The 13,657-nt window shown below is 39.4% G+C and overlaps 1 protein-coding gene across 4 annotated transcripts in view; it reads left to right on the top strand.

Annotated features, from left to right (window-relative positions):
* Positions 1-13,657, top strand: part of stk11 (serine/threonine kinase 11) — a 137,224-nt gene that overhangs the window by 38,759 nt on the left and 84,808 nt on the right. For all 4 annotated transcript variants that reach the window (XM_068016257.1, XM_068016256.1, XM_068016259.1 and 1 more), the window contains exons 2-6: positions 288-371; positions 4,064-4,153; positions 8,775-8,907; positions 12,165-12,301; positions 12,771-12,898. In XM_068016257.1, the coding sequence (XP_067872358.1) occupies positions 288-371; positions 4,064-4,153; positions 8,775-8,907; positions 12,165-12,301; positions 12,771-12,898 (572 nt within the window). The remainder of the gene's footprint in view (positions 1-287; positions 372-4,063; positions 4,154-8,774; positions 8,908-12,164; positions 12,302-12,770; positions 12,899-13,657) is intronic.

Here is a 13,657-nt window from a genome sequence, read left to right as displayed (position 1 = left end):
TGATCTAGAGGAAATGAAAGACGCTGTATAAATGCAAATTCTTTCTTCGTATTACAGGATTGTTAAATTTATTGTGAAAACAAAACCTCTCCATTTGAATAGAATATTTGTATTGCAACCTTAAATTTTTTTAAATTACAAAAAAAAAACGTTTTGCTGTTACTTGAATTGTTTCAGTGCTTTTTTGTTTTGTTTTGAAATATTAGGTTTTCTGATAGTATCTTAAGAGGAAAGATCACACTGAAATACTCCTATTTTATTTCAACTTCATGTCTTCTTACTTCCAGGGAAATCCAGTTGCTCAGGAGACTACGACACAAAAATGTAATCCAGTTGGTAGATGTGCTGTATAATGAAGAAAAGCAGAAAATATATCCTTTTTTGTGACTGGGAAATATTTAATAAATCCTGCAAATTAGAGTTGCATGATAAGTTTTGAAATTATTAGGATATGTGCATGGATAAAATTCAATGGCTTATGTTTCCTTTGGAATATTCCAAGTAGTAGACTTGGCCTGTACAAAGTGATGATTTTGAAATACCGTATTGGTTGCAGCTCGTGGCTCCTGTAGTTTAAGTTACAATGATATATGGCTAAACTAACCACACATGTCCCATAATTATCTGTCCATCGTAATAAATTATTGCGTTTGAAAATTTGTTAGGACAGCTTCTATGACTTCAGTATATTGTTTTAAGGTGGTGCTTTATAAACGGGTTTCATTACTTTCAGCTAAATAATCAGTTCTGATGCTTAGAATTATTTTATCTATTCTTTCACTACTACATGTTGAAGTTTAACTCTGTTGTAAATAGTGGAAAATACATAAGTCTGTCTATATGCAACCCCACTGTTCAATTTGCAAGAAAACCTTTGCAGTTAAGTTATGGTCCAAGGCAGTTTCACAGTTGAGTAAAATGACATTTTTTTTCAGGTGTAAGAATGTATATTTCCATGATGGGGGCAGATTCAATCATGGCTTTCAAAAGGGAATTGGATAATTAGCTGAAAAGAAAAAAAATTGCAGAGCTACAGGGAAAAGCCAGGGAGAATGGTACTAGCTGAGCTTTCAAGTGAGCTGGCATAATGGCCTCCTTCTCTGCTATAACCGTTCTATGATTACAAGAATGAAACCTTCAGAAGCACTGATTATCTGATTTAGTACTGTGTAAAATCAACGTCTGTACAAATCCATGAATGCTGCTTTCAAACCTTGCAGTTATGCTACTAATTCCTTGTGTTCTGAATGTCTTGCACCACATGCCTTACCTCCTGTAGTGAGAAATATATATTGCCAACTTCAGTAAGATGTCTTGGTGGGAATGATGTACGTTCTCGCATGCACCTGTACAAATTAGTCATCAGTCAGGTTGCTTTTCCTCTTTTAATAAGAAAACCAGCCAATTGTCTTACCAACCTGCTCTGTTCATGCTAATGATGAACTATTTACTGCTGTAGCTTTCACTAAATGGAGTTCTTTACGTTTCCTCAGTTTTCATATTCAAAATTATCACTATTTCAGACTTAAAACATTTTTAAACAACTTTCTAATATGGAAATCTTTTTTAAAAATTCTGTGGCATAGTTGCTTCTTTCAATGGGGCATAAGACTAATAGTACTGACATACTGTGGATGGAGTAGATTTAGGCAACAGTTCTAATAGGCAAAGTTACCAACTGAGATAAGGGAAAGAAAATACACAAAACAAGCCAAATTTTTCACCACTATACATACGCAATACATGAATGTATATTAACCTCCTGGAAAAGCTTGTCTGATTTTAGAGCATTTAGTAAATTGAAGGTATGTAGTCATTAGTGCTTTATGGTCCGTTACTCATACGGCCGGGATTTTGTTGAGCTCCCGACATCTCTCTCCATGGTGGGGGGGGGGGCATGCTGCCGGAAGATCACATCGGCAGTGGCCCGCCACAGAGCCGGACGCCGGGATTGCCAGGCCTGATCTTCCCGGCGGTGGTGAGGCTCCGTGGTGGCACCCCGCCACTTGGCAATGGTACCATGGCTTAAATATTTAAATAAAGGAAATGAATAAATTAACATACCTTTCACTGCGATCTTCCGTGCGGCGGCCATCACTCATGCGCCTTCACTTTCCCGTCCAGAGAAAGCTGGCGCCACTGAGTTGGGGAAGGGAGAACTTGGGATTTTTAGAGTAGTTGGGGGGGGGGGGGGGGGGAGGAGGGGTCAAATCTGCATGTATAGTGGGGGGGAGGGGTGACCTCTGTACTTTATGCAGTTGGCGGAGGGGAAGGCACATGTTAAATATAAATGTTTTGGGGATGATGGGAGAAACGGTGCAGCCATTTATTTTCTTTGTATTGGGGTCGATTTACAATTTTTTTGGGGGGGTATGGGCTTCAACCCTGCAAGTCTGGCAGCCCTTGAAAAACGGTGCCAGCGCCTGTGCAGAGGCAACTAACGCCATTGCCAACGTCGCTCCTGGTGGCGGGAGAATAAAATTCATCCCACTGTGTTATTGGATATCTGTCTCATTTTAGATATTGTCGTGCTGGCCTCCCCCCCCCCCCCCCCCCCCCCCCCACCTGCTATGAATGAGGCACATTGATTTTGCCACATGAACATTGATTTTCTATACTGTTACTGGAGTAAAGAAAGAACTTGCTTTTTAAAAAAAATAACACCAGACCCTTGACTGGAAAGACATTTGTATAGTAACAGACAGTACTTGGAAAGGATAAAGGGGCCACTCTCTGCTCCAGTTAAATCCACAATGGACTTTTGATTACCAGACATTGAAGGTGGAGAAGCTAACATTCCAGGTTGACTGCTAAGATGCTCCCAATACACAGAAGAGACCTGGCCAAACCAGTCAGTCATATGACCACCTGCTGGCTAACTAAGGGAGTTTTTAAATTGGAGAAAGTGTTTGAAGATAGAAAGCTATTTGCTCCTGGACTGGAAAAGACCTCTCTTCTGTCTGCTCTCATCTTGTTCTCACCAGCTTCGGAATCCATTGAAGACATATGAACCCCGAGAGAGAAAAGTGTCCTACAGTGAACAAGGTTTAAGAATAATACTGGGCCCCAACGAAAAGCAAGATCTACCTACAAGCATAGACTATAGCGAGCTTGAAGCACATTAACAAAAACCCCTCTTCAGAGCTTCAAATTTCTACTTTATTTTTCATCTCTTTTCTGTCTCTATTGCATGTGCGTATCACGTATGCATGCTAGCATGGGCGCGGCATGTATCCGTAACCGAATTAAAGTTTAAATAAATTTCACTTTTCTTTAAACCTAAGAGAGCCTGGCTGTGCTCATTTCTTAGCCTTATAATTGGAAAGCAGTGAACAAGGTTTCACCAAGGTGGTGCTCAAAACAGTGTTTAAAAATAAAATCCTGTTGCAGTAAGACCAGGTGAAGGCTCAAAGGGACCCCTTTCTCATCTGGTCGTAACAATATAAATGGAAACCATATCCAAGTAGCGAATCATCTTCTAGCTTAATGCAAAGCGAAACCAAATGCTCCTGTTTTCAGTACAGTATGTACTTTGAAGATTTAAGATTATTTCCATTTAGTTTTCTCAGGATTTGAGTAACTTTTTAATAGAATTTGAAAGTAATATTAAAGTGACTTCCAATTTAATTTGGAACTTCAATTCATAAGTCATCAGAAATACCTTTTATAGCTGACATTTATTTCAATTAATGCAATCTTGCACCTCCTATGAAATGTTTTGGGACATTTTTCCACCATTAAAGACCCTATACAATGCAAGTATTTGTTATCTTGCACCTTGCAAGGATTGGGACTGGTGAATTTTGACTTCCGAATGAATTTTTTAGGGAATGTGAAATTTTAAAATTCCATAGGAAAAAAGATTTTATATAAAGCATTGAGGTTACAGCACACATCAACATAAATACCTCTTACAAAGCTGCTTTTGAATAATAGGGAAACAATTTTTTAACTAAATGAAGCTCTGCATTAATATCTGTTGAAATGCTGTTATGCCAAAATAAAACATCAGAGAATGTTTTGGTAATAAATTGGTACATAGTGTTTCCTTGACTTGACTAACGTATATGGTAATGGAGTATTGCGTGTGCGGAATGCAAGAAATGTTGGACAGTGTCACCGATAAGAAATTCCCAGTATTTCAAGCTCATGGGTAAGCAACTTTCTTTAATTATCGTATAGTAGTAAAGACTTTTCACTTTTAAGCAAGTCAATTTTATGTGACTTCTCCAACTCAACACCCACTTTTAATCATATCTCCACTGTATCCCGAAAAGCATTGATCACCAGAAAAACTTGAAAATAATTTGGGAGTTTTCACAAAACTAGAAAATATGACTTAATTGTTCATACTGCCACGTTGGTATCCAACATTCAGCTCCAAATGTTTGAACTTAGTATTAATTTAGAACCTCCAATAATGATTTTTGTGCATGTTACCTCTATGCATTATATCATCTTAAATATTTGATGTTGATCTTCAGCACAAATAGGGATTTCAGTTGTGAAGTATATGCAAGACTTTCACTGAGGTTAATGGAAGATTTAGATTTGGCTTAGCTCTTTAAGTTTAAAAGCATAATAAAACTTCTTTTTGTTTTAGCATGCTGCTGATTTGTTGTGCACTTGTTTCCTGGGTTTAAAAGATATTCAAGTTTTAGGCTATGGTTTGGGACTAATTATCATGGGACTGGTGGCTAAACAATTGAATTACCTGAACTAAAGGTGCTAAGTAAAGTTTATTTGTAGAGCAGAAGTGCACAATGAAATGTTAATGGTGTCCATGTTATGGGAGCATCCAAAAGAGAACTGCATCTAAGCTTTTGTATGTGTTGAGATAGAAGCTGTTGTATTCTTTGAGTATAGTTGATCGGTACAATAAATGATTCATTTAGCAGATTGGTAATGCCACATACTATATTATAAATGCAACATGTAAGCTTAACTGCAAATTTGGATCTGCCATGTGTATCTTCTCCAGTTCATTGACATCAGATGCTTGCACAAGTGGATACCATGCTCTTTACGTGCTAGAATAGACTTGCCTTGCCCAATATCTGCTTATAGAATATCATAGAATCATGGAAAGAGGCTACTTGGCCTGTCGTGTCTCTGCTGGCCAAAAAACAATTCACCTAGTCTAATCCCACCTTCCAGCATTTGGTTTGTAGCCCTGTAGAGTATGGCATTTGAGGTGCATATCCAGACTCCTTTTGAATGAGTTGAGGGTTTCTGCCTCAACTACCCTTTCAGGCAGTGAGTTCCAGACTCTCACCACCCTCTGGGTGAAAAAAACTTTTCCTCATCTCCCTTCTAACCTTTCTACCAATCACTTTAAATCTATGCCCCCTAGTTACTGACCTCGCTACTAAGGTAAATAGGCCCTTCACCTCCACTCTATCCAGGCCCCTCAATTTTGTACATTTCTCTCAGGTCTCTCCTCAGCCTTCTGTGTTCCAGTCTTTCCTTTTTATAGCTGCATTTTTCCAGTCCCGGCAACATCTTCGTAAATCTCCTCTGTATCCTCTCTAGTGCAGTTACATCCTTTCTGTAATGAGGTGACCGATACTGCACATAGTACTCAAGTTGTGGCCTAACCAATGAGTTATACAGTTCCAACATAACATCCCTGCTCTTATATTCTATTCTTTGGCTAATAAAGGAAAGGATTCCATATGCCTTCTTAACCACCTATCGACCTGCCCTGCTACCTTCAGGGATCTGTGGACATTTACTCCTAGGTCCCTCACTTCCTCTACACCTCTCATTTCCCACTGATCATGTATTTCTTTGTTTTGTTTGACCTCCCCAAATGCATCACGCCGCACTTCTCTGGATTGAATTCCATTTGCCACTTTTCTGCCTATCTGACCAGACCAAAAATATCTTCCTGCAGTCCACAACTATCCTCCTCGCTATCTACCACGGCCAATCTTTGTGTCGTCTGCAAAAATCTTGATCATGCCCCCTACATTTATGTCCAAATCATTAATATATACCCCATAAAAAGCAGGAGACCCAGTACTGAACCCTGTGGAAGGCCGTTGGAAACAGCCCTCCAGTCGCAAAAACACCCGTCTACAATTACCCTTTGTTTCCTGCCACTGAGCCAATTTTGTATCCACCGTGCTGCATTTCCCTGGATCCCCTGGGGATTTTATTTTTTTAACCAGTCTGCCATGTGGGACCTTGTCTAAGGCCTTATTAAAATCCATGTAGATCACATCAACTGCACTACCCTCATCTATCTTCCTTGTTACTACTTCAAACAATTTGATCAAGTTGGTCAAACAAGATTTTCCCTGAACAAATCCATGCTGACTATCCTTGATTAATCTGTGCCTGTGTAGTAGCATAAGCCCAGGGATGTTAGAATGGATGACTCCTTGTGATCTGATCTGGACATTTGTGTCTTCTGCACAGACTTTAATTAGTTCTCCAGCCTTTTTTAAGGCAGACCATAAAAACATCTGGTAAGACAAGATCAGCTGTGAATCATTAATCTGCTTTATTTCACAGCAAGGGTACATACAGTTATGATCAGACTTATTTTGTTTCTTTACTTTACTTTATTTAGGGTGGTGCAGTGGTTAGCACTGCAGCCTCACAGCTCCAGCGACACTGGTTCGGTTCTGGGTACTGCCTGTGTGGAGTTTGCAAGTTCTCCCTGTGACCACATGGGTTTCCGCCGGGTGCTCCGGTTTCCTCCCACAACCAAAGACATGCAGGTTGATATGTAAAATTGGCCATTGTAAATTGCCCCTAGTGTACGTAGGTGGTAGGAGAATTGAGGGCAGGTGGGGATGTAAGGGATTATGGGATTAATGTAGGATTAGTATAAATGGGTAGTTGTTGGTCGGCACAGACTCGGTGGGCCGAAGGGCCTGTTTCAGTGCTGTATCTCTGACTATGACTGTGACTATTTAAATCAGTTCACTTTGTCTTTACACATTAATTCAAAAATAACAATTTTTGTAACAAAAATGTGCTTCCTCACATTAGTGGGGCGACCTGCTTGAATTAAGTAACTCCTAAACTGCTCTCTTTCATTCTCCTTTTAAGTCTGGTGAAAATTTGGTCTTCCAGCATTCAGTTTAAAAACCTTACTGTCCGTATCTCTCTCTCTTTCTGTTTTTAATCTCCGTGCTTACAGTAAAAGGGAGGCCATGGGCTGGATTTTACCTTGGGCGGATGGGAATTTGTCACTCGCTTGAGGGAGGATGTCCCATCAATCAGCAGGCCGGCAGCGCTTGGTCCCAGCGGCGCCACCGGGTGCGGTGGACACTGCTGGGGCTGCAGCCCAGCCGGCGACATGGAGCCAAGACTGAAGGTAAGTTGGGCATGCCTCACCGGGGGATCGGCTGTGCCCTGGTGAGGCTAGGGTGGTCATTTGCCAGACTGCCATGGCAGCCCCTGGCATGCAGAAAGGCTGGCAGCTATCACTGGGGGGCCTTTCCCATTCCCAGCGTGCTCGCTTGCCACGGGTAAAATACCCGTGGAGATGGGTGAGGGCCCTTGTGGCCGTTAAGTGGCCATTTAAGGGCCTTGATTGACCTTGGCGGGCGGGTCGTTTTCCTCCCCTGCCAAACCGCCGTAAAGTCGGACAGAGGCAGGAACGGGGTGGGAAGGCCTCCTGGAGTCTCCCGCTCAATTTTACACCACCCCCACGCCACCATCCGACCTGCTGGGGCAGTGTAAAATTCAACCTCATGTACCAGACCATGCTTACCAAGTGCTTAAGGCTAGGGCCTTCCCAAAGCAGTGGGTGTGAGGTGTTTTATTGATTAGAGAAAATCTAACTAATTGCTTAGTTTTTCCTAAGGACTGTAAACAATAACATTTTAATAACTTTTTCAGTGCCTTTTTTTTTTAAATGTGTGTGAATATACTTTGATTTAAATTGTCCAAAATGTAACTTCCCTCAGAAATCCTCTCTGTGGAAAAAATGGTTAAAAGATTCCAAAAAGTGTCAGTTATATTTTTAAATTTTGATATGTTGCTATCCTAACTCTCCTTCAGACCACAGTTTTGTGGACTTCTTGTGTTGTGCATCTCTGGTGCTGAGAGGACGAGAGGCAACCTGGACCTTTGTGGTTGAACAGCATGCTGGATAGCACTCAAAAGGACAGCATAATGACTAGAATCAGTTGATATTCTCCCCCTATCTCTGTTCCTGTAATGATGTGTCTAGCTCTTGTCTTGCTTCTGTCCAACAGCATGGCCAAAAGCAAGAACTGAACTTTATGTATATTGAGCCTGCATCAGCATATAACTCTAACTAGGATTAATTATTTAAATTTATTGACCTTTCTGGAGCTCTGCATTTGGGTCCATTCTACCATTAATGCCACTCTTTGAATTTTGTTGCTGATGTGACTTTTGGTTTTAGCTGAAGGTGATTTATAGAGTTTTTGTAATATGAAAAAACGTAATTGAAGGGTGGTAGATATTAGTGAAGGTAATAGTATATAGTTGAATTTTTAAGTTAGTAAGTATCTTGGATTGTAGCATAGTATAACAAATTTGGGCCTGTGGTATTAACCAATGCAGGAAATGGAACTGAACAGGGTAATGGGCATTCATATTAGTGAACTTATGCATGCACTTACCTAGTGGGAGTAAATAACTCCTCTGTATATTTTTATATTTGTAAATGTTGTCTCTCCTTCATATTTATGCTGTGAAGGCCAAAATATTTATCTATTATTTTAGCTTAATTTAATTAGATTTTACTGTATAAAATGTTTTTTTTTTTCTCAAAATAATTTGGACAGGTACTTCTGCCAACTGATTGACGGTCTAGAATATTTGCACAGTCAAGGAATAGTCCACAAAGATATTAAACCAGGCAATCTACTGCTAACAACGGACGGCACTTTGAAAATTTCAGACCTAGGAGTAGCTGAAGTATGTATGCTAGTTCTTATTACACAGCATCACAACACACATTCTTTATTTAATGTTGCATATGTGTCTGTCATAGTAACTATCATTCCTGACATTTCTTCCCAAAAAAATTCAAGTTCTGTTTCTTAGTAATTGCTTAAAAATTGTATAGTATTTTCAAAGTTGTGCTGCCTCCTGATAAACACCAGAGAGAATTTTTATTTTAAGAGTGATTTCAAATTCATAAAGGAAACTTAGAGGCAGGCTTTTTCTTATTAGAATGGATGGCCAACCATTTTTGTTCAAAAGATGAAGAAAGCTTGAGAATTTCAGTTCTGTCAAGAAATAAGCAGCCCCATGCGACAGTACCTGATAGTAAGTGGTATTTGAGAAAAGGTTATTGGGTAGAAGGTGTCAGATCTGTTCCCATCAGTGTTAGTTGAAAACCTCTGAATTCAGTTGGTCCTTTGGTACTATTCAACACTGGAACCCACAGTGAAGAAACCATTGAAACCCTCGACTGATAATCTGTTGCTTCTGATACTATCATTTCCAATGCAGTACCAGTTGCTTGGAGTCTCTCAAAGTATAGAATGTTTTCAACGTTTATTTGACTTGGGGTTCTTGACTTGGCGGCGCAGTGGTTAGCACCGCAGCCTCACAGCTCCAGCCACCCGGGTTCAATTCTGGGTACTGCCTGTGTGGAGTTTGCAAGTTCTGCCTGTGTCTGCGTGGGTTTCCTCCAGGTGCTCCGGTTTCCTCCCACAAGCCAAAGACTTGCAGGTTGATAGGTAAATTGGCCATTGGCAATTGCCCCTAGTATAGGTAGGTGGTAGGGAAATATAGGGACAGGTGGGGATGTGGTAGGAATATGGAATTGGTGTAGGATTAGTATAAATGGGTGGTTGATGGTCAGCACAGACTCGGTGGGCCGAAGGGCCTGTTTCAGTGCTGTATCTCTAAACTAAACTAAACTAATTACAAGTCCACCTATCTCTGCCCCTGCTTCAGATCATCTGATGCTGAAATTGTCATCCATGTCGTTGCCACCACCAGTTTAACTATTTCATTACTTTCCAGATAGCCCTCCCATTTTCTATACTCTAAAGCTCATCCAAAACTTACCATATCCTATCCTGCACAAAGTCCCGCTCACCAATCGCTCCTGTCCTTGTTTTCCTACATAGGCTCCCAATCCCCTGATTACACCAATTTAAAATTGATATCCTTGTGTTTAAATCTGTTTCTTGCCTTGCCGTTGACTATCTCTTCAATTTCTACCAGCCCTACAATTGCCCCTCCCTCACCAGAACTCTTTGTCCCTCCAACTCTAGCTTCTTGTGTACCATCCCCTTCCTTTGCATTATTGTTGGCAGCTTTGCCTTCAGCCATCTTAGGTTCTTTGCTCTTGAATTCCCTCAAATCTCTCCCTGCAGTTCCAAGTCCCTCTTTTCCTTTAAGACCCTCCGTGAAACACACATTTTACCCTCCTAATATATCCTCCTTTGGCTTGGTATCGATTTTTGTCTGATAAAGGGCCTTAGGATATGTTTCCATGTTGAAGTCCTTTCTAAATGTACTATATAAATAGTTGGCAACTTGGGTACCTAATTGTGCTTCTTTATAAGTTGATATAACTTTCTTTTGAGTTCACAGCCACCATCACTATTGTTGTAGGTGCTCCATCACAATCTAAGATTCAGATGGCCCAGCAAGCTTTATGCAGAGTATTTTACCTGGCTCACATTGGTCCATTTTTGCCGTTCCTTAAATCCCACTTCAAACTAATATCAGAGTTTCAACGCAAATGTGTGCAACTTCTTCAGTATACTCGTTATTTTATTGTAAAACAAAGGTGGTCTTCAATCACCTGCAATGAGTGATCATCGAGGTCTAAACTCATGGTTTATTCTGTCTAATTGATGCTCAGTTTTTTTCCTGGGTAAATTTTATTATCTTTTGCTATTTGGTTTTCAGGTTTAAAAAAAAAAGTAGGATTTGCTGTCACTTTACAAGCAGTGGCCAACTCCATAGCAGTGAATTGGCATGAGTACAAAAGTAGATAACCCTTAACTTTGCTGAGTTCATTTTTTTTGGTATGCTTTACTGTTGCCTTCATCTTCCTGCTAAATGAAATTGACAAGGCAGTATTTTGCCATGGCTTCAAATAGGACTGATTTTCATTCTTCTTCCTTTAAAAGAAATGCCATATAGTATGTGAAAAGTAACTAGTTAAGACCAAAGGAAACATATTCAGCTTATGTTACAGTACTTCACAATTTTTGGAATAACCTATAATCTATGAATTTTTCGTCTCACCATCTGCCTCACTGGACTTGGCTTAGGATCTTCTTGATGGCATGCTTATTTTTGTTTAACTTCGCTAAGTTTTGAAAGTGTTTCTCTTGCCCCAGAAGAAAATTGAATCACCAATACTCTTATTTGCTAAGATGACTCCTACAGTCAAAGAGCTGCTTAAAAGTGTTTGAGTTGCACAAGAAAGGTCAATGCTGCTGAAAGTATTTTTGAAAGGACCATCTTGAAGCTGAACTTTTTGATTGAAGGAAAAGTTAAAACTTTTCAGAAAAGTAGATGGATTTAAAGGAGAAAAAACACAAAAAAGAAAGGTGCAAGGCAATAACACAAATCGGTTCTCTTTCTTTCCTCCTGCTCCTGAATTGCTATAACTGCATGAGTAGATTTTTCACTTAAGAATGGATTTAAAAATGTATTTAATACATTTCATGTTTGTCACGTTCAATTCTGGGCAATGGAAGAGTTTACTTTACTTATTGCCAATAATAGTCTACTTCAGAAGAACATTCCCTGCTGCAATTTTCCGCTTCCAATGTTGCAATTTTGGCAAAGGTGGGGAGGAACATTCATCCCAGCAGCCTTGGTTGAATTTGAACCCAGACCCAGAGAGGGTCTGAACAATAATCTTAACCACTGTGCCAGCCAGGTCCTTAAAGTAGATCCTTTTAATGCATGTTGGTCTCTGACTAACAACAGACAAATAATTTTGATCCTTTGATTTTCTTTTGCTTGTAGGTTTGGATTTGAGGTCCCCTCCAAGTCTCTTGTATTTGTTTTTTTTACACTTTGAAATCCTTGTCCATGGAGTTGAGTGCTACCATGAAGTAGTTCTATGTAAAAAGTTTCTTGAATTTTATTTTTTAAATAAAGCCTGCAGTCTGGAATACCATGAGTTTGAAAGTGGTTTTTATTTTGTACCTAACTACATAATGACTCCTTTTTTTCAATTCTCACTATTTCAGGCATTACACCCTTTTGCAGAGGATGATACGTGTAGGACAAGTCAAGGGTCACCAGCATTCCAACCTCCAGAAATCGCGAATGGCTTAGATACATTTTCAGGGTTCAAGGTGGACATTTGGTCTGCAGGGGTGACATTGTAAGATATGTTCTGTATGATTATTTATTGATAAACAAAAAAGGCAAAGAGTTTGCTTTCTGAGGTGTTGTGCCAAAAAAGTTCATGTATAAATGAATGCTTTTAACTAACATTGGTTTTGCATTATTCACGCCATCATTTTGTACGTTCATTGCAATGGAGTTTTTACAACATTTTGCAAGTAACTAATCAGACCTATGACAGGTAAACCATTGAAAGTGGTCTATCATTGTGCTAAAAAGAGTCCTCCTTTTACCTAAAGCATTTCATGCTGTGAATGTGGTGGAGAGATGCAAAGTCTTAAAACTTCCAAAGAAAACACTTATTTTTATTTCAGTATTAACCAACATTCCTGTTTTTCTTTAGTATTGCCAAATGTTAATGCTGCAAATTTACACATAATTGAAATGAAATGCTTTTCTGTGAAATTTTATCTTTTTATAAACCCACTTGAACTTTTGTTTTCCAGATACAATATCACAACGGGGCTTTATCCATTTGAGGGGGATAACATCTACAAATTGTTTGAAAACATAGGGAAAGGGGAGTACACCATTCCAGAGGAATGTGGACCGTTGCTTTCAGAATTACTGCAAGGTAAGCAAAAAATATACTTGGGGGGTGGGGGTCAAGTGGATTTTAGGTGAATTTACTTCTGGACAGTTGCAACCATAAGTGATGTTGTTCAAGCACCACTTTCATTGGCTGAAATTTTTTTTAAATTACATTACTTTTGTAGCCGTCATGCATATCTGAAATAACATCTTGAGTCAAATGATTGCATATATTACATAGGATATATAGCAGAAAAACAGGCCATTTGGCCCAACCAGTCCATGCCAACGTTGATGCTTCGTTCTAGCCTCCTCCCATCTTTCCTCATCTAAATCTATCAGCATAACCCACTACGCCCTACTCCCTCATATACTTGTCCAGCTTCCCCTTAAATGCATCTATACTTTTCACTTCATCCACTCCCTGTCGTAGTGATCTGTTTGATTCTTCTCATGCAGTGTAATATCTGTGATCTGTTCACAGAATGCCACATCAGATTCTTTATTTTGATGAATGAACAGTGATTGCAAATGTTGTTAAAATGAAGAAATCTTTAATATTGCTTAGATTTCAGATTCCAAAAATCACATTAACTGGGCTATACATTTAGCATAAACAAAACATTGTCAAAATATATTTAAAATGCTAAGAGCTTAGGCATGGGTGTATAACAACTTTATTTATCCTGCCATCTTCATATTTATATTCATTTCAACAGGGAAAAACAATGCATTTTACAAAATCAGAAGTGGGTATGGAGGCATCCAGTTATCCTATTGTACAGCGAATATTCTGTTATAG

This window comes from Heterodontus francisci, chromosome 36 (assembly GCF_036365525.1).
Source record: "Heterodontus francisci isolate sHetFra1 chromosome 36, sHetFra1.hap1, whole genome shotgun sequence".
NCBI classification, from domain to species: domain Eukaryota; kingdom Metazoa; phylum Chordata; class Chondrichthyes; order Heterodontiformes; family Heterodontidae; genus Heterodontus; species Heterodontus francisci.
Note: the sequence above shows the minus strand (reverse complement) of the source record. Positions and strands in the feature narration are given on the sequence as shown.